Source organism: Gymnoscopelus braueri (genome assembly GCF_963280865.1).
Source record: "Gymnoscopelus braueri genome assembly, chromosome: 9".
Lineage (NCBI taxonomy): Eukaryota > Metazoa > Chordata > Actinopteri > Myctophiformes > Myctophidae > Gymnoscopelus > Gymnoscopelus braueri.
Genome location: NC_137610.1, coordinates 11,377,849 through 11,398,754, shown reverse-complemented (window position 1 = coordinate 11,398,754; position 20,906 = coordinate 11,377,849). Strand labels below are relative to the sequence as shown.

Below are 20,906 nucleotides of genomic sequence, written 5' to 3'. Positions count from 1 at the left end.
TATATATTTTGTCTGTGAACATATCCACGTCATGTTTATGGCACATGTTTGCTGATACTACGTACTCTAGTTTTAACTTATCTGATATTGTATGAACACATTTTCTTCCACTTTATTTTTTTTTGCCACGTTCCTAAAATCTCCAAACTCACAGAGAGACAGGTTTGGCATTTCACTTCAAAAGATTGTTCATCAAACCTTGGGTGCAATCTGGAGGAATTTAACCCTCTAAGACCGGGAACGCATTCTGTGTCATTTTAAGATTTCTTTGGCTATTCAAAAAGAAGCTCATAGCGCGGCACCGAGTGCCGCGCTACGAGCTTGTAGATCTGCAATTTTAGAAAAATCGTGAAAATGTGTGCAAATCTTTGATTATATATATATATATATATTTTTTTAAGCGATTTTTTTAAATCAAAACCTTTGCTTCTGGGGGTCCCTGGAACAAAATATTTTGAGATGGGGGTCCGCGGCCAAATACATATCATTTTGGGGGTCCTTGACATGAAACATTTTCAGAACCACTGATATTATAGCAACATAAGTTTTTTTAGTTAGTTTGAGATTTGAGTTAAAAATATGTATATATTCAAAAGATTTGCACAAATTTTCACAATTACAAAAAAAAAATCACACCCTGTGTGAAGTGGGCGGTGTCTTGCTAGCTAATCACAATACTGAATGGAGTCAACCAATCATGTACAAAAGATAAATACATTTATTGAAACACTCTTTATGATGGACGAAACCATAACTTTAAAAAAAACAATTTTATTGTTTTTTTAAAGTTATGGTTTCTTATATAGGGCTATGCACATGTGTCATGTGACACTGGCCAATCACAGTCCTGAATAGATTGTGATTGGCCAATCACAGCGCAGGATAATTGTACACATTTCCAAACCTCACTTATAGGGGCGGTTTCACTGCCCAAGATAATTGTACAAATTTCCAAACCTCACAAAAATGCAGATCTACAAGCTCGTAGCGTGGCACTCGAGCTTGTAGATCTGCAATTTTTTAATAGCCCAAAGAAATCTTAAAATGACACACAGATGCGTTCCCGGTCTGAAAGGGTTAAAATGTCAGTTTTTCTTCCTGGGTTATGGGTGGAAGGTTGTCTGAGAGCGAAGGCTGCTGAATGCTCACATCAATCCATTTCAGTTAGAGAGCAATACTGCTGCCCATCCACACCGCAACAAGGACACACTGTGGAGCTCAGGGACTGATGCAGTCCAGGGACAAATCTTATTATACACAGTAGCACTTGTTTTTTTTCCTTTTTTATCCAGGATTTGACCGCGGCAAATTGGCCCGGGAACGCGTTCACGAAACAACATCTTATAATGGCTTGTGTGTGTGTGTGTGTGTGTGTGTGTGTGTGTCAGCTTGTATCCATGGTTACTGCCACAGCTTTGTGGCTTGCATGTCTATGTGAGCAAGCATGCGTGCACGTTATGTGTGCATGTGTCCTTGTGTGTGTGAAGGTGTGAATGCAGGTACCCTACGCAGCATGAATGCATGATGGGTGCATACTGTGTGTGTGCGTGTGCGTGTGCGTGTGCGTGTGTGCGTGTGTGTGTGTGTGTGCGTGTGTGCACTCACAGCCGTCATAGATGTCCGTGGGGATGTGTACGGCCGTTTGGTTGTGATCGGCCGGTCGCTTGAATAAAAGGTCCAGTTTAAAGTCCGGCCGGATCCGGTTCTTTCTCCCCTCCGTGTCATTTATATCCAGCTGGAAGTGGAAGGAAACAAAAACAAAAAGAGGAGGCATATGTTATAACTGTAAAAACACAAAAAGCAAAAAGAAACTACTTTTCTGTTGGCCGAAGCATGATGAGTGAGGCAGCCATTAGAACCGGGGAAGCATCTGTGTCATTTTAGATTTTAGCTACATACATAGCAACATACGTTTTTCAGAGAACTCTTAGGATTTAGAACAGTGGTTTAGATCACAAATAGCAGATGTACAAGCTCACAGCGAGCTTGTGAGCTTGTACATCTGCTATTTTTGAACATTTTAGAATTATCTTGTGTAGTGTGTAATTTAGATTTTTTTTTTGACACAAATCTTCTCTTTTGGGGGTGGGGCACAAAACCTTTTCAGATGCATATTTGACATATTATTTTGGGGGTCCTTGGCACAAAAACATTAGAGAACTACTGATTTAGAAGGCATTTGCAGAATCAGCCTCAGGTTAAAAAGCATGACCTTTACCAGAGATGCACGCCTGCCACGGTTTTACATTTCTGTTCCTCCCGCTCAGAGTTTTTCTAAGAAAATCTGACAGGAACATCAAAATCTGCGCTCGATAACATCATGAAGTAGTTTTCGTCCATGCAAAATGGATGGAGGCACTCCCATCGTTCTGTGCCCCCCGGTGTTAGATTTATACCTTAACCCCTTCAATACGGGAACGTGTCTCTGTCACTTGAGATGTCATTGGCTATAGCTTGCAGATCTGCTATTTTATGACAAATCGTGAACATTTCTGTGCTTCATGGTGGTACCTGGAACAACATATTTTGAGATGGGTGTCCGCGGCCAAATACATACAATTTTGAGGGTCCTTGACATGAAAGAAGTTTGGGAACCACTGATTAGCAACATACGTTTTTTTTTAAAAACTGGTAGGATTTAGAAGAGATTTGTAGAATCCCCAGAAGCAAAGATTTGAGTTAAAAAATATTTTCAAAAATGTTTGAGCAGGATGTGATAAAAAAAAAAAAAGCTTGTATATCTGCTATTTTTGAATAGCCCAAATAAATCTAAAAATGACACAGATTCTTTCCCGGTCTAAATGGGTTAAAAAATGCACATTCACCAGACAGTGTACATCAATGAGAAGGACTGCGAACCTGGGAAAATTCATGGAGAGAGGCAGGATGAGGTATGGAGAAGAGAAAGCAAATTGGGGGGAGTAGAGAGAGAGAGATAGAGAACCGGGAGAAAGGGAGAGTAAGCGAAGAAAAGGGAGGGAGGAGGGAAAGACAGTGTGAGAGCGAGAGAGAGAGAGAGAGAGAGAGAGAGAGAGAGAGAGAGAGAGAGAGAGGCAAACGCTTGCTTCCTAATAAAGCAACCGTGTAGCTAGCTCATACATCTCATCTGTCAATTAGAGGAGAAACACGGCAGAAACCTCTTCACCTGCGAGAGGAGAGGAGAGGGAGGGAGGGGGGGGGAGACAGAGAGCGGGGGGAGAAGCTGAATGAGGAAGAAAAGCCAGTGAGAGGTATAAGACTAGAAGAGGAGGGAGAGAGGGAGTTCAGTGAGAATAAAAAGGTACGGAGACATGAATGCAGTGAATTGGAGGCAGTGGTTCTCACACATTTTCATGTCAAGGACCCCCAAATTGATATATATATATATATATATATATATATATATATATATATATATATATATATATGGCCGTCGACCCCATCTGAAAAGATTGAATGCCAAAACTATATATTCCAATTATTTCAAACAGTTTTCACGATTTCTCAAAATATTTCGAAAATAACAGATCTACAAGCAGTGTTGCAATGCTGAATTGGAACGTGGTTGCACTGTATTTTCATGACGTGACGCGCACGTCGCTTAACACCGACACTACAGGTCACACAATGGACAATTGATATGCATCTAGGCTCATTCCTATGTTAATTTACCTGGTGAGAGTCGGGAGCCTTTGTAAACTTTGTTGAGGTGTGAATCTAAAGTCGTTTTAAATCTATGCGTGTGCCTGCGCGTGCTCCTGGTCAAATAGGTTCCTGCACGGCGTGCAAGGCCATCCCATGAGCAATGCAACCCTGTCTACAAGCTCACTCTTGTGGCTTGTAGATCGGCTATTTTCAAATAGCCGAAGTATGTAATAGGGTGGTTAAACCCATTGAGACCTGGAACGCATCTGTGTCATTTTAGAATTCTTTAGCTATTCAAAAATAGCAGATATACAAGCTCATAGCGCGGCACCGAGTGCCACGCTATGAGCTTGTAGATCTGCTATTTTTGAAAAATCGTGAAAAAATATTTTTTACATTATTTTCAAAAAACAGGATTTAGATTTTTATTTTAGGTTAGCTTAATGGGTTAAACTGATTCTGATGCTTTATTAGCTCATTTTGCTTGGGACCCCCTGAAACCTCCCTGACACCCCACCATGAGAAGCACTGGATAAAGGAGATGGGGAGGAGAGTGTGGTGAATGGGAGGTATAAAGAGAGGCGGGGGCACAACGTATAGACCCCATTACGAGCCAGTGACCTCTGTGCTGCCAGGCCTCAAAGTGGAAGGGAAATGGGCGGAAGGAGAGAACACACTCACATTGTCCTTGGCGTTGAAGTAGGGAAGTTCGCCGTCCTGTAAGCAAGGCACACGGAAACACAGTACCAATTAGTAAATGGCATTTAAATATTGTGCAGTAAAAGAGACAGAGAAGATGGTCTAATCATGTCCTTTCGATTTCCAAGATATAAATCCAACACTAGGGTAGGCGCCCCTGGTCAGCCAGGGCGCCTGATGGAGGGGAAAGGAACTGGTTGGAATAACGTGTTCCTTCCACGCACTACGTCCTACCGGGGAAACCCCCCCCCCCCCTGTCAGGTGATAAGAAGCGGCCTGCTCACTCCTCATGCACTGAAGGAAGCATGAGCTCAGTTCGGGGCTCTCTTTAAACATGTTTAATGTAAGCCATGTCATAGTGGACGGACGTCAAATATTCCCTTTCTGCAGCAGACGTTTTGTCTGACCGTCTGTTGCTCTTAACACATACAGTGCCAAGATCGCATCGATACGTTCTTTCAAATCCATCGCTTGAGTGCCAGGATTCCAAAGAACGCGTTGACGCGTTGTTTTGAATTTTCATTGTTTAATCTGTGATCGCACGGCTGTGTTTATTTCTCATCAACACTTTCGTTTTCCACTTAAGTCACACTCACCCGGAGCCGGATGTAAAAAAAAAATTCTTTTCCGGGTCACGTTGTTTTTCTCCGGTGATTTTCGGCCAGAATAAGGAAAAACACGGTTTTTCACACGGTATAAAAGACAAACGGACAGCTCAACTTCTATTTTCTTTGGTCCGGGTGACTAACAGTCATCGTCGTAGTGTATCACATCGTTTTCAGGCCGATCAGCGGGCCGGGAATTGTCGAAAACGTCACATCCTTTGAATGACCGGATATGACGTGGGCCTGTTTGGGAGGGGGCGAGCGAGGTGATCAATGTTTGGATGTGCTGCTCTCTACTGGTGGAACAATCGTAGGTGCTTGACAACACAATCAGAGAATGTATTTGAATGAAAAATTACAAAACAAAAAAATTAAAAAACACGCAAATTGCTGGCACAGGGGTGAGTACATTATGAATAAACTCTGGCAGTCAATGTGTTAAAGGGGAAAATTGTTACAGATGGGTGGTTTAATGGACCATAACATGTAATGAAAAACAGAGATCTTAACTAACTGAGCTTTAATCACAGCTAACAACCTACAGACACAACCAAATTTAACTTGGTGTTTCACAGTGTTTGATTAGCGATTAGTCAAATGCAGGCATCTGTGTTGTATGTGCTGCACGTGCATTGTATGCATACAGGGTTTGTGTGTGTTGGTGTGAATGAATGCAGTGTCTGCAAATTCAGACACACACACACACAAGATATCACTGTACTGTATATAGGCTACTGTGTATATGTGTACGTATGTGAGCATTGCATGTAAAAGAAAATGGTGTCTGTATGTCACTGCTCACTGACATTGCACATGTTCACGTATGGATACAACTGCATGTGTGTGTGTGTGTGTGTGTGTGTGTGTGTGTGTGTGTGTGTGTGTGTGTGTGTGTGTGTGTGTGTGTGTGTGTGTGTGTGTGTGTGTGTGTGTGTGTGTGTGTGTGTGTGTGTGTCTGTGTGCGTGCGTGTGTGTACTGTTCAGTATGCATGTGCGCATGCGTTTTTGTGTCTGAATGCTCATGCATGCATCTGTGCAACTTTGATCTTTGCGCGTGTGTACTGTATGTGTGTATGTGTGTGTGCATGAGGGTGTTTGAGGGTGTGTGTGTGTGTGTGTGTGTGTGTGTGTGTGTGTGTGTGTGTGTGTGTGTGTGTGTGTGTGCGCGTGTGTGTGTGTGTGTGTGTGTGTTTCTATGTGCGTGTGCGTGTGCATGTGTGTGTGTGTGTGTGTGTGTGTGTGTGTGTGTGTGTGTGTGTGTGTGTGCGTGCGTGTGCGTGTGTGTTTGTGCATCACCTCAAACTCATCCTTCCAGTGATGCTTCATCTGGAGGTTTTCCGCAGCTGTGGCCAGTTTCTGGGTGGGGTGGGTATGCGGGAGGGAGAGAAACATGACAGGGAGTTTATAGTGGAACAACAACGCACGCACGACAGACCTCGTCTGCAGTCTAAGCCTAATTATAGACAGCCTGGGGCAGACGAGGATAAGCTGAAAAAGATTTTGAAAAAGTGAACAGACCAAAACAAGTGTCAGGTGTATAGCATCCCAGAGACAAAGGGATGATTATTGTCTCGCTCGCTGAATTCAAACCACAGGATCATCCTCACACTGATAGCACACTGTCTGTCCGTTTAAAGGCTCAATGCCATCATTATGTCACAATGAAAAGGTTGTACCACAGGCATGAAGATTACAGTGTATGCAGTGGTGGAGAAAGTACTCAAATGTTTTACTTAAGTAAAAGTATCAATACTGCAATGTAGAAGTACTCTGTTACAAGTAAAAGTCCGGAATTAAAAATGTACTTGAGTAAAAGTACAAAAGTATTGGTATAAAAATGTACTTAAATTACCAAAAGTAAAAGTAGTAAAATGTTTGAAAATAGCAGATCTACAAGCTCACAACGCGTCGCGATGCGACGCGTTGTGAGCTTGTAGATCGGCTATTTTCAAATAGCCTATATATAAAATAGGGCTAAAGTGGTTAATGTATGTTTTATAATGTAATAATTTATATCTGCAAAGTAACTAAAGCTTTCAAATAATTGTAGTGGAGTAAAAGTACAATATTTGCCTCTGAGATGCAGTGGAGTAGACGGAGTCAGAGAGAGGTAGAATTAAGAAATAGATAAGGGAGAGGAAAACTGAAAGGAAGAGAGAGTGGACAGGAGAGAGAAGATGGGAGGGATTGATGGAGAGGGAAGGACTCAGAGAGAATACCTAGGCGTCGAGCAGCAGTATAAAGAGCAGCAGCTCGCTGAATAAAGTCAAGAGGGAGAGGATTACAAGCGTCTCACAAGCTGTCAGTCAAAAGCTAGTGTATGGAAACACAGCTCTCTCAACCTCACACAATTATAGATCTCAGTGACCCTCACACACACATAAGAACAGCACCTACACCCAGAGAGAGAGAGAGAGAAAGAGAGAGAGAGAGAGAGAGAGAGCATCGTTTCCCCCTCACCTCCCTGTTGGTTTGTGAACCTAGCAACCACACCCGAGTGAACCTGTAAAAAAGTCCAGCTCACGATTTCACCGACCGCACATAATGAGAGTCTAGGAGAGCGGAGAACAGAGTTTGAATGGACAAGATAAAGAGAGCACAGAAAAATAGCAGGTAATAGGAAATAAAAAAAATAATGTAACCATAATAATAAAAACAAACAAAAAACAAGGCTATCTACAAGGGGGACATTAGCCAAACATAGCAGCTATTTGGGTTATTTTTGGCAAAGAGATTTGGTGTAGAATAGATGGATAAAAGAGGTTGAAGTACAGAGACAACTCAGGTCCAGTTTATTAAGTCTAGAGGCTTTAAGTGGCTAACAAACGGTATTATAGCATGCCGTATGTATACTGTATGCGCTGTTGGAACTGATATGTCATTGATGATTCCCAAAAACAAAGAACAAAGTGTGTCCCTTATTATCAGCTCAATAAGTGACTTGTCTTTTAGTTTCCAAATAAGGGACGATTCCATATCTCAAAGGGACGGATGGCAACCCTGCTCAGAGAGAACCTTTGTTCCATCGCTAGACAGTAAATGTGTGGTAAAAATCTGTGTTGATCCCCGCTGAGGCAGCTCGGGTCTGACTCTATCTTAAAGGAAACCCACCTGTGTGTCTTCTGTCACACGGCAAGGTTAGTGTACCTCTGCCTCCCCGATCCTTCCCACCACAGCAGGGATGTACTGTATTAGATCAGACATGACAGAGGTTGTGTCATTTGCAGTCTCCTACCGGCACAAGATGTCTGAGGTCGTTATTGTCTCTCACATAAAAAGGAGACAAACATTCCACTGTTTTCCTTTTTGTGCGTGTTTTCTAAGATACATTCCATGCATTTGTATTCTCTGGAAACATAATTAGCCTGAGATGAAGCAGTAATTATAAGAATTTGGTTTGTTATGCTGTTTATGGTATTATGTGTGTATGTGCTGTCTATAACGTTAGATCAACAGTCTTCTCTATTAGTCTTCTATAAATAGCCTGTGCTCCACACACACACACACACACACACACACACACACACACACACACACACACACACACACACACACACACACACACACACACACACACACACACACACACACACACACACACACACACACACACACACACACACACACACACACAAAGTCGTAATCAAAGACGTAATCATAAAGCAACGTCAGACCAACTACATCGTCATCAAAGTCATAATTTCTGCATTCAGTCAATTCAAAGAATCGCTTTATAGAGAGCGTTAACCATTTACAGTTATTATGCATTATCACAATGCCTTCATTCATCACTGGATTCCAGAATATCAAACAGATCATTATTATATATCATCATTATAACTAAACCCCCCTCCAAAAAAACAAAAAGAATAATTGAGAGAGAGAGACACCAAAGGAAGCTGAAGCTTTTGTTGTCCACATCAAACCCCTTGAACCAGCCCCCCAGGGACAGTCGCTCCATTCAATATTAGACACGATAAGATTGGGTGCCAATACGAACATATTTCTTTCAATGATTTCTTTGTGCACTTTGGTGGTTTTGACAAGACAGCACTATCAGCACACTCCCTCCTATAACCTATTATATTTAGCCAAAAAAACAAGTGCCATTTTGTCTAATCCTGAATTCATAGGAGTATCTGACAACTTCCTACACAGCGGGGGAAACACTGCTTTGATGGAGTATTTAATAAGGCGAAATGGCAACAGAAGATTTAAGACTGTAATAATAGATACCTACAGGGAGGAGCAGAAGGTAGCGGTTCATGTTCGCAGAAAAGGTCAAGTGTGCGGGGTTCCGTCATTGAGGGAATGTCGAATGTCACCTAATGTCAGTGTAATGTCACGTCACGTAACGTCTCACAAGCCCTGCTAATGTCACCAGGTTCAATCAGCCAGGCATAAATCCAGACCAACTTTCATAACCCGCCTAGGGCTTCAGATGCATTACGTATGGAAAGAGCGTTGCGGGGTCGCACATGGAAAAGCACACGGATTGGTTATGCACGCAGACAGACACACGCATACGCATACACGCACACGCACACACGCACACGCACACACACACACACACACACACACACACACACAAACCAGCAATCATATGGGAATTGATTAAGAATATGTATGGATATATACATATATATCATATATATATATATGATATATCCAGGCATCCCCTTGGCAAACACAGAAATCAAATGCTTACTTTTTGCAGATGACCTGCTGCTGCTGTCTCCAACCAAGGAAGGACTACAGCAGCAACTTGATCTCCTACACAAATTCTCCCAGACATGGGCCCTGACAGTGAACCTAACTAAAACTAAAATCATGATATTTCAAAAAAGATCCAGCCGCCAAAACCATCAATTTTTCCTAAATACAATCCCACTAGAACAAACAAAAAACTATACCTACCTTGGCCTAAACATCAGCAGCACAGGGAACTACAACCAAGCTGTAAAGGACCTGAGAGACAAGGCAAGAAGGGCATTCTATGCTATCAAAAGAAACATCAAAATAGACATCCCAATTAAAACCTGGCTTAAAATACTGGACTCTGTGATAGAACCAATTTCCCTCTATGGTTGTGAGATCTGGGGACCATTAGCAAACCATGACCCTGAAAAATGGGATAAACACCAAACCGAGACCCTACACACAGAATTCTGCAAATCCATTCTCCGTACCCAGCGAAAAACACCAAATAATGCATGCAGGGCAGAATTAGGACGATACCCACTAATTATCAAAATAAAAAAGAGAGCACTTAAGTTCTACAACCACCTAAAAGAAAGCGACCTAGATGCACTCCATAACAAGGCACTCACACACAGCGAAACCCTAGAGAGATGCCCCCTCAGCCAGCTGGCCCTGGAACTCCGGGCACAAACACAAACAGAGCCACGAGATAGAAAACCCATTGGACTAAACCAAATTATAAAACAGCAAAAGGAAAACTACCTGACACACTGGAAAGAAGCAACACAAAAGCAGAGTAAACTAGAATGCTATCTGGCCCTAAACAGAGAATACGCAGTGGCAGAATACCTGAGCACCGTGACTGACCCAAAACAAAGAAAAATCTTAACTAGGTACAGACTCAGTGAGCACAGTCTTGCGATCGAGAAAGGTCGTCACAGGCAGACCTGTATCCCGAGAGAAGACAGACTATGCACCCACTGCACACAAAATGAAGTGGAAACCGAGCTACACTTCCTAACCGTCTGTCCATTGTACCAAGACATCAGAGACACATACTTCCCACAGATTACAACCACACACGGAGATTTTGAAAACATGACCAATGACAAAAAACTCCCATATCTGCTGGGCGAAGTACAACAATGTGCAAACACAGCAGCAAGATTCGTGAGTTGCTGTGATAGGAAAAGGATATCAAACGGAACACAACCACCCTAAAGACTAATCATTGGGTATATTCCGGCACTATAACTGCACCCAGTGATCTTGGTACATAGAAATTGATCTATTGAAGATTCTGACTTTCAAATGTACATATTTTTTGTTTTGATTGTATTGCTGTATTGTTGTATTATGCTTTCTGCTTTGGCAATGTAAACGTATGTTTTCTCATGCCAATAAAGCCCTTTGAATTGAATTGAATTGAATTGATATATCTTCATGGGTTCAATGTTAGACCATTAGTAGTCTCGCGTGGCCAGACTGTTGCCTCCCACAATTTTCATACAGTCATACAGTCTGGGACTCGGAAGCTCTGATCATGATTAAAATATAAATCGGATGTGAAGCCTCCTCCCCACTTCCGTCTCGTCTTAACAGTCGCGCAAATTTATCCTAATATAAATCAAAATCGTCTAAGTATATATAGCTTGATGCTAAGCAGAAACTGAAATAAAAAAATGAAATGTAAAGATATTTTAAAATATATTTTCGTGAACGGAAGTGCCAGCTTCCTCTCTCGGATTTCGGGAGGTGTAGTTCCAGACTCTATATAGCATTCAGAGATCGTGGAAGAGTTGTCTGGCTACGCGAGACTAGACCATTAGTATCCTCTAAAGGCCCTGATACACCAAGCTGACATTGGCAGAAGAGCCATCTTTGACTGTCTATACGTGGTCGCCCTTAGTTTCTGCCATTCGGCCATTACTGGTGGCCGTTCACCCGACTGAGTGGGCGAGGAGTAAGCTCTCTGTTTTAACTGTTCAGCCTGAGCAAATCAGAGCACGAGAAGAGAAATGGAAGTGAACAGACAGTCAATGGCAGATAAAAAAGAGGGCAAAGAGACACAATATCGAGTTTTCTCTTCTGGCTCTTGGTGAAATGGCAACCGAAGATTTAAAAAAAGCATCCAGCAACCATTTTTTAACAATGGCTTCTATTTCAGCACGCTAACTTTACAGGAAGGCAAAGGCTGTTCTATTGACTTGGAATCCCCATCGATGATGTCATTGGTAGGCAGGTTTCTGAACAGTCCAAAGCCCACCAATGAGACGCAGAGTGAGTAGATGGATATTGTGCAGCATTAGTAAGGCTCAGTTATATGAAGACACTGTAAGGTTGAAAATGTAGTACTCATTTAATAAAACTAGCCAATAGCCTTTCACAGCTGTATGTTGGTTCATATTATCTTCTGTCAACTAACTAGGTCATCTGTCATCAATCGGTTCATAGCATACTATAACTATAATTATGGAAGGGGCCGGGATGAGAGAAGTCTACCAGATAATTTCCTCTAGTATGTTCTGACGTCCTAATAACTACAGGACATTATAGCTAGCTACGCTATCAGCCTTTGGCCATACCGTCTACAACAGTGGTTCTCAACCTGTGGGTCGGGACCACATGTTTTTTGGGGGGTCCCCAGATGATAGTGAAGTGACAATTTAAGGACTTTTAGGCCCTTTTTAATACCTAAAAAAAGCAACAACAAAAGTAATCAATAAACTAGTATAAAACATTGGCCAATTTGTCAAATAATATAAGAAAGGGACAAAAAAAATGAAAATAGCAGATCTACAAGCTCACAACGCCTCGCAACGTCGTTATCTGTGGAACGGAGTCAAACAAAATGGGGGATCCCCAGTTCAAATATGATTATTTTGGGGGGTCCCGACCTGAAAAGTTTGAGAACCACTGGTCTAGAACAGGGTTTACCTGTTAGTACTCTGCATTTCAATTTGGTCAAATAAGGCACAGACCGGCACTACACTAATGCATTCACACCAGCAGCGCATAGCTTGGCTTCACCACGGGACACTGCAGTGTGATTTGTGAGGCTTCCTTCACAAACAGCAACTAGCTATCGATAGTTCAAGAGTGGACAGGGAGGCCACGCTGTTGCTATATGTGACTATATGTCTTGTTGGTATGTGGAAAGCTGTTCTGCAGTGTTGATTTTGACAGCAAATTTTGATTTAGTTTAAGTCATAGTCTTTTGAATAAAATTCCATTTAGTTTTAGTCATATTTTAGTCATCTGAAATGTTTTAGTTTTTGTCTAGTTTTAGTCGATTAAATATACAATCGATTTAGTCGACTAAAATGTATTTTGGCGGTGCCTTGATGGCGTCGTAATGGCTGATTTTACACTTGGTTGCATGCTGAAAATAGCCGATCTACAAGCTCGCGACGCGTTGTGAGCTTGTAGATCTGCTTTTTTCAGGGCGCAACACCCAAGCACAACCAATCATAAAATGACTTCTAATGGATCTCGTCTCCACTAGTCCCTCACTAACATTTATGTGTAGTTTTTATTTGTTGGCGAAATTGTCAGTATATTTAGTCTTAGTTTTAGTCATCATAGCTTAGTTTTTATTTAGTTTTCGTCAGTGAAAAAAGGTAGTCGACGAACATTTTTCGTCATAGTTTTAGTCGACGAAATCAACACTGCTGTTATGATTATTAGCAACCATTATACACAGTTCCCATCATGCATCATTCTTGTTGTAACTTATAACACACGCATGATTAAATGCAAGTTTATCTGTCATGCATCTCTAATGTGTCTATTCTCTATGACTGCAGTTAGTTATTGAAATGTGGACTTCATGATTGGTCACAACTGTCCATGTTACAGCGCAAACAGTCTACCCTGTATTTACTACTGTACGTGATATAACATTATTTACTACTTTACATGCTATAACATTATTTACTACTGTACATGCTATAACATTATTTACTACTGTACTGAACATACTGCAAAATTCAATGTTGAAATGAGGATTGAAAAAAAAATGTCATGTTTTTAATGTCATACCAGGACACAATGATTTGTTCCATGGATAAGAGAGCAGGATGATTTAGAACCATGGACAGAGCTCACCTAGCCTGGTAAACCATCCCTCCGGAAATCTCATTTCCATTTGATTTCAGGAGTGAGTCTGGCCTGAAGGCTTGTCTGGGTGTTTCTAGCCCGTGCACCAAATGGACGAGCCTATCAGCGTCGTCGCTCATCGCTCTGTGATTGACAGCGACAGTTGGCCAATCAGGTGGCGAGTTCGAGTGAGCCCGAATGAAGCCGAGTGCAGCCTGAGTGCAGCCGACAAAAGACCAACGGCAGCCATTGTTGTTTGTGCGAGTGCCTTCACTTCTTACTTGCGGTTATAAAACGCTCTCAAACTTATTTTTTGAGGCACGGAATTTACTTTTAAAATATCGTTTGGATAGAATTGAGCTTTTTAACTTCATATATGTGGTCAATTAATCATGACAGAGCCTATTTAAAAATAAAAATTCAGAGAACCGTCAGGGGCGGGCAGTGACACGCATGTATCCGAATAAGGCAACCTATTTTGGGCATGGCCGTCTCAAAAGTCCCGTTGCGTCACATTAGTCTGGAGGTCTGCTGATTGGCTGAAGGGGAACAACGATCATTGGCTGAAGGGGTTGTCAGTCAACGGTATTACTCCCGCCCAACTCCAGCCCACAGCCAATATTGCAGAATGGGCGATCAGGCCAGACTCCTTCCTGAAATCAAACTGCATTTCCACTGCAGGGGTTGACACTAAAAGGTCTCAGAAGCACTGGCCCGTCGGGCGAGTACAGGTCATGTTCTACTTGCCCACAGGTCATGTTCTACTTGCCCGAAAAGTAAATCAAATAATTAAATGATGTGGACAGCTCCACTCTGCTCAGACCTATAATTGCAACCCACAGCTTACTGTATTATTGTGACTAGAAAAAAGTCCCTTCCTCTGCAAATTAGATAGTATATTTTGTGTGTGTGTGCGTGCGTGTTATGTGCTCTTTTTTGTTTGTTTGTTTGTTTACAACCAAAATATAGGCTAGCAGTAGTACTGTACAATTAACACATTGAGTGCCAGTCGCGTATATCTACGCGAACCTATTTAAAGCCGCCACGTGCCAGTCGCGTAGATCTACGCCAACTGGTCTTTAAAAAAAAAAAAAGTTCACATTGCATTGTAGGCCTCGTTCGATACGACACATTTCATTGTAGCACCACAGGAAACGGAATTATCCGGGATCCGTTTTTTCCGATCCCATCCACTTCCATTCTAAAGATGACACCAATCCACCATTTTCTCGGTTGTAGTTTTTCTCGTCTCTGATCGCTGTTTAACATAAACCGTTGTAACTACAAGATGGCGGATCAGATTTTCATGCGGTCTTCGGTGGTCGACTCACAAGGATCGGCTGTGTGTTTACAAAGAGTTGAATGCGCAGATTTAACGGATTTAACTTTGTCTGTGGCGAGGTGAATAAAACAAAAAAACAACAATAAAACGCTGGCACTGGTGAGTACATTATGAGATTAAACTCTGGCGTGGAATGTGTTAATAGTCAATTAATTGATTGTGTTCCGGCATTAATGTGATATAGACCAATTATTTGTTTGCCAACATTGAGACTGGATGCACCGGTGCGCCCCAAGGCTGCTGCCTCAGTCCTCTGTTGTACAGTTTGTTTACGTTTGATTGTGTCGCCAGATGTGGGAATAACAGCATAATTAAATTTGCGGATGATACCACAGTGATCGGTTTAATAACCGACGGTGATGAGAAGGCCTATAGGAGGGAGATAGAACTCTATGGTGCGATAACAACAACCTCTCACTTAACTCATTGAGTGCCAATGACGTCTTTTGACGGCCGTTTTCAGTGTGCCATTAGTGCCAATGACGTCTTTTGACGTCACCTAATTTATTTTTATTTTTTTCAAAATATATATATATATATATATATATATATATATATATATATATTTTTTTTTTTATCTCAAAGGAACTAGGAGAAAACGATTTTCAAAAAGTTAATGCTCCATCCACTTCAATGTTAAAATGTAAACGGAGAAAAAAATCAAATTTTTCCATTTTTCCTGCCTGTGGCACAGGGATCATCAAGCTTGAAATAAGCCTGGCAGTGAATGAGTTAACACCAATAAGACCAAAGAAATCATTGTAGACTTTAGGAAGTCCAAAGGTATCCACTCCCCCATTTCCATCAAAGGGTCATCTGTCGACATAGTTGATAACTTTAAATTCCTGGGCATACACATCACAGACACATTCACATGGTCACTCAATACCGAGTACATCCTCAAGAAGGCGCAGCAGCGACTGTACTTTCTGAGGCGCCTTAACAAATTTGGCTTAAGTACGAAAGGACTAGTGAACTTTTATCGATGTATAATTTAAAGTGTCTTAACTGGCTGTATCACAGTGTGGTACGCTAACACGACCGCTCAGGACTGCAACAGGTTGCAGAGGACCGTTAAAACAGCAGCTAAAATCATCGGCAGCACAGAACTACCCAGTCTCCACAACATCTACACCACTCGTTGTATGAAAAAAGCCCACAACATCATTAAAGACACCAGCCATCCCGCAAATACCCTGTTCAAACAACTCCCTTCCAAAAAACGCTACCAGAGCATCACATCTCGCACCACCCGTCTCAGTAACAGTTTCTTCCCCCAGGCAGTCAGGCTGCTGAACAGCTGACCTTGAACTGTTTTGCACTGTATTGTCACTTCACTATTATTTTCTTTCTTTGCACTATAGATGTTTGTCTATGTCCTGTGTATGTAAGACTGAGAATGCTCTGAGCAAATAATTGTCATTGTATTTATACTCTGTAGCTATACATATGACAAATAAACCTGAACCTGAACCTGAACCTGAACAGGTGATTGTTTCATGCAATCAATTCTCAACCTGTTGTTTCGGGGTGCGCTGGTTTCAGCACACCCCAACCCCCTCTTGTGTGTTGGCTAGTGAGGCGCGTCCTAGCGAGACCTGATAGAATGGGTTTCATTTGGAGCCAGTGTGACTTTTGGAGCCAGTGTGACGTTGTCTGTTAAGGGGTCTATTAGCATTAAAATAATAGTGTTTTGGCTATTATTTGGGAGCCCACATGCAATACCCTCATGGCCCACCAGTGGTTTCCAGCCCACAGGTTGAGAATCACTGACGTAAGGGAAGTCATTTGTGTTAACAGCAGTGGTGGACAGTAACGGAGTAAATGTACTTGAGTACTGTACTTAAGTACGTATTCTGAGGATCTGTACTTTACTTGAGTATTAGATTGTTTTGATAAATATTACTTTTACTCCAGTATATTTCCAAGGCGAATATTTTACTTTTACCCGAGTACATTTCTAGGAAGACTGTAAAGTACTTTTAGGTTGGCTGTTTTTTTTATTTTATTATTATTATTTTTAAGTAAAGTAACTAACTAATTACCTTTTGAGAGCAGTAGTTTAACTAGTAACTATAACTTTAACTATTGTTACTTTTTTAAAGTAACTTGGCCAACACTGTTTATAACGTTATTTGAGTGAAATATTTGTCACCACTTCTCCAGTCGACCCCCTTGTTTTGTTAGAGACACTGACACAGGTCCTTAGTTCATCCATTGCCATATTACTGAGAAATGCTGTTAACTCTTTGACTGCCATGCGTTAACGCTTCGAATTCTGCCAGGGCTCACCCTGCCAACGACGAGTTTGGACGAGTTTTCGTTCTTTAATTGTCTTATAAAACATGTTACCCAATCTCTCGGCTCTCTTCGGGAACAAAACTTTACTGCTCTAACAACTAAGGTCAAAGCTGACTTACAGAGGTGGAACACTCTGCCCCTTTCTCTGGCTGGTAGAGTGCAGTCCATTAAAATGAACATATTGCCTAGGTACTTGTATCTTTTTCAATGCCTCCCCATATTTCTCCCTAAATCGTTTTTCACTAAATTAGATTCTACTATTTCCTCTTTTATTTGGGAGAGTAAAACTCAGAGAATCAAACTGTCTTTATTGCAGAGAGTCAGAGCTGAGGGTGGATTGGGCCTTCCAAATTTTATGTATTACTATTGGGCTGCTAACATTCACAAAATCGTTCTCTGGATTAGTGAGCCTGAAAGTTGCTGGTGTAGGCTTGAGGCCAGCTCTTGCGTGTCGTCTTCCCTCGAAGCCCTAGTGTGTAGTACTATCCCCTTTGTGCCGTCAAAACACAGTGCTAACCCGATTGTTGTCTCATCGCTTAAGATCTGGAGTCAGATTAGGAAGAGTTTTGGATGGTCTTTACTTTCCATGTCAGCACCCATCTGTAATAATCATCTTTTTCTACCTGCTAAACTGGACTCTAGGTTTGCTGCATGGGGTAGAGAGGGTCTAACCTGCGTGCGAGACTTGTACGTAGAGGGTCATTTTGCGGAATTTGGAGACTTGTGTGACATCTATAACTTACGACCATCTGACCGGTTTAGATATTTTCAGGTTCGCCATTTTGTAAAAACCCATTCTCCAATATTCCCTCAGTTACCCACTCGTTCAGGTTTCCTTTCCTTCCTGCAACAAGTTTGGCTAAAGGTGTTGTCTCATATCTTTATGAAGCTATCCCTCGTGGAGACCTGGGCTTGGAAAAGATCAAGATGGGTTGGGAGGCCGAACTGGGGATCACCTTTTCAGATGATTGGTGGGAGCGGGCAACGGAGAGGGTTAATTCCTCCTCCTCTTGTGCGAGGCTTAGCCTTATCCAGTTTAAAGTTCTCCACAGAACTCACTATAGTAAAACAAGGTTATCTAAAATATATCCTAGCGTAGTGGACAGTTGTGATAGATGTTCACAATCACCGGGAAACCTGTCCCACATGTTCTGGTCTTGCCCCAAATTGTCTACGTTCTGGAAAACCTTTTTTGATGTTATGTCTGAGGTGTTGGAGACAACCATTCTGCCGTGCCCTCAAATAGCGATTTTTGGGATCCCTGAGGAGGATGTAGTTCTTACTAGAAAACAACTTACTGTTATTGCTTTTGCTTCATTAATTGCCCGCAGGAGGATACTCTTACACTGGAAAGCAGAGCCCCCTCCCTCGGCTAAATCATGGCTGATTGATGTTATGTCTTTTCTGAAGCTTGAAAAAATTAAATTCACAATTCGAGGATCCTCTGACAAATTCTATATCTATTGGCAACCATTAATATCATATGTAAGCAGATTACAATCATTATCACCTGACTGAAAACACATGGTACTGGGGTGCTTTGGTGGTGCAGATCTCTATTTGGTGCAAGATGCATAATTTAAGGTATTAAGGAGGTGATTTCATGTGAAGGTCACGGAATGAGCTAATTCTGCTCATTACTTATATAAATGTGTATACAGTTTTATTTTTAATATATTTCATATTTTATTGGTATATTTGTTTTTATATACATCACTGCTATTATCATTGTTAATTCCTTTTTTTTTTCTTTTTTTTTTCCTCCTTATCCTTCTCAAATTCTAATCTATTCTTCATTCCCTTGAACATAATTTTGTGTTTTGTTTTGTTTTTTTGTCTCTTAACTATGTATCCTACTTTATTTATTTGATCTTGTTTATGTACATGTATTGTTGTTTGTATGTCCGGCCTTGTGGGGAAAATGGTGGGCGGATGGGGAGGGGTGGGTGGGAGTTGTTGGGAGAAAATGTAAAACCGAAGAGTTGTTTCAATTTTTGTAAATGTGAATACAATGTCTTGTGTACTCTTTGAATAAATCTTGCTTTAAAAAAAAAAATTGTCTTATAAAAGATCGCGCTGTTCTCGGTCACCCGAGTGATCAGGTTCACTTTCCACTCACCCGGATCCGGAAATAACGTCATCCGAAGATTTCCGCCTCCGTCCACTTCCTGTTTATTGGTTTCCTGGAAACGGCTCTATATTGAGTTGACTTTTTTTCCACTGTATTTCGCGAGACATCCTATTTTCAACATGGTCTAATAAAGGAAGAGACAGCTCCGGTTATATTTTTTTTACTCTGGACGACGAACAGTGATCCCCTTTGTGTTTACCAACAGTCTGACAAGCGATCATAATGTATATAAATGTTCTGTGGCCAGTTGGGGAGGTGGGAAAGATGTCAATTTTTGACGGTAGATGCTGTTTTCAGCGTGCCTGCGACAAGGGAAGTTACCTGGCGGGTGACATTTTTTTCCTCTGGGGGTCGGCCATGGATACGGTTTGTGTGTACACACGGTCCGACGATGGATCATAATGGATCTACATTTTCTGTGACCAGTTCAAAAGACACGAAAACGCTGGCAGTGGGTGAGTTTATTAATGTATAAGAGTGGCAGTGAAAGAGTAGTAAAATAGGACCAGATCCAAGGGGAAGGCAGCTCTGGGGTGGTTAAGCTGGACATATACTTCATCGTACGACATTTTCGCATGCTGAAAATGTCTGACTTATAGGCTCACAATCCTTAGCAGAAGTGATGTGGTGTGAGCTTGAAAATCGTCTATTTTCGGTGGCGAGAGGTTATCGAAGCAGCATTGAACATGGCTACTGCATGGCACTCGACCCCCTTCTTTTACACTTAGTTTGCAAAAGAAATATACATGATGTTACTCTAGTAATCATACTAGTTCAAGGTTTCTGTATTGTTACATAGGAGTATGTGTATAGGAGTGTTACGGCCAGCCGTATTTTATTCTGTATTAGTATAATTTCTTAAGATATATTATAGTATTTGTGTGTTGCTTTCGTATTATTCTATGTCATTCCTGTTTCTGCAAGATGGAGAGGTGGAGAATTGGTGAGGTGGAGACTGTGCTGCTGATTGACAAATGTCTGACTGCTGTGGCCAATGACACCTGCATGTGGGGAATCGTCCCTGCCACTGATTCGCTTGTTCACTAATGATCATGGCTGCTGATTGGGCGTGGCCACTTCTACTACTCTATTCACCTGTTTCCTAGGCTGTGTGTTTTCCACTTCCTGTCGATTTCATTGGATATCATTGGTCATCTGACCAGTTTCATTGGATTTCATTGGATCAAATCGACAGGGAGTGGAAAACACACAGCCTAGGAAACAGGTGAATAGAAGTTCGACGGTTTGACACATTATTGCTGAGGCCTGGAATCGAACCTGGGACCTTTGCCTTCCCAGGCGGGCTCTCTAACGATTCATCTATGGCCGACCCATGTTGCCATGGTTACCTGATGTGTCCAATCAGAGTACGATGTGGCCGGTCCATTTTTGGGAAAATGGTGTC

The 20,906-nt window shown here is 41.7% G+C and overlaps 2 protein-coding genes across 2 annotated transcripts in view; one reads left to right on the top strand and one right to left on the bottom strand.

Moving 5' to 3' along the window:
• rbm28 (RNA binding motif protein 28) overlaps positions 1-20,906 on the top strand; it is an 895,251-nt gene that overhangs the window by 443,807 nt on the left and 430,538 nt on the right. The window lies entirely within an intron of this gene.
• LOC308091787 (voltage-dependent calcium channel subunit alpha-2/delta-1) overlaps positions 1-20,906 on the bottom strand; it is a gene marked incomplete at both ends in the record, with an annotated part of 157,911 nt that overhangs the window by 93,588 nt on the left and 43,417 nt on the right. Inside the window, 3 exon segments of the mRNA XM_080437508.1 lie at positions 1,606-1,735; positions 4,306-4,341; positions 6,225-6,284. Of these exon segments, the coding sequence (XP_080293634.1) occupies positions 1,606-1,735; positions 4,306-4,341; positions 6,225-6,284 (226 nt within the window).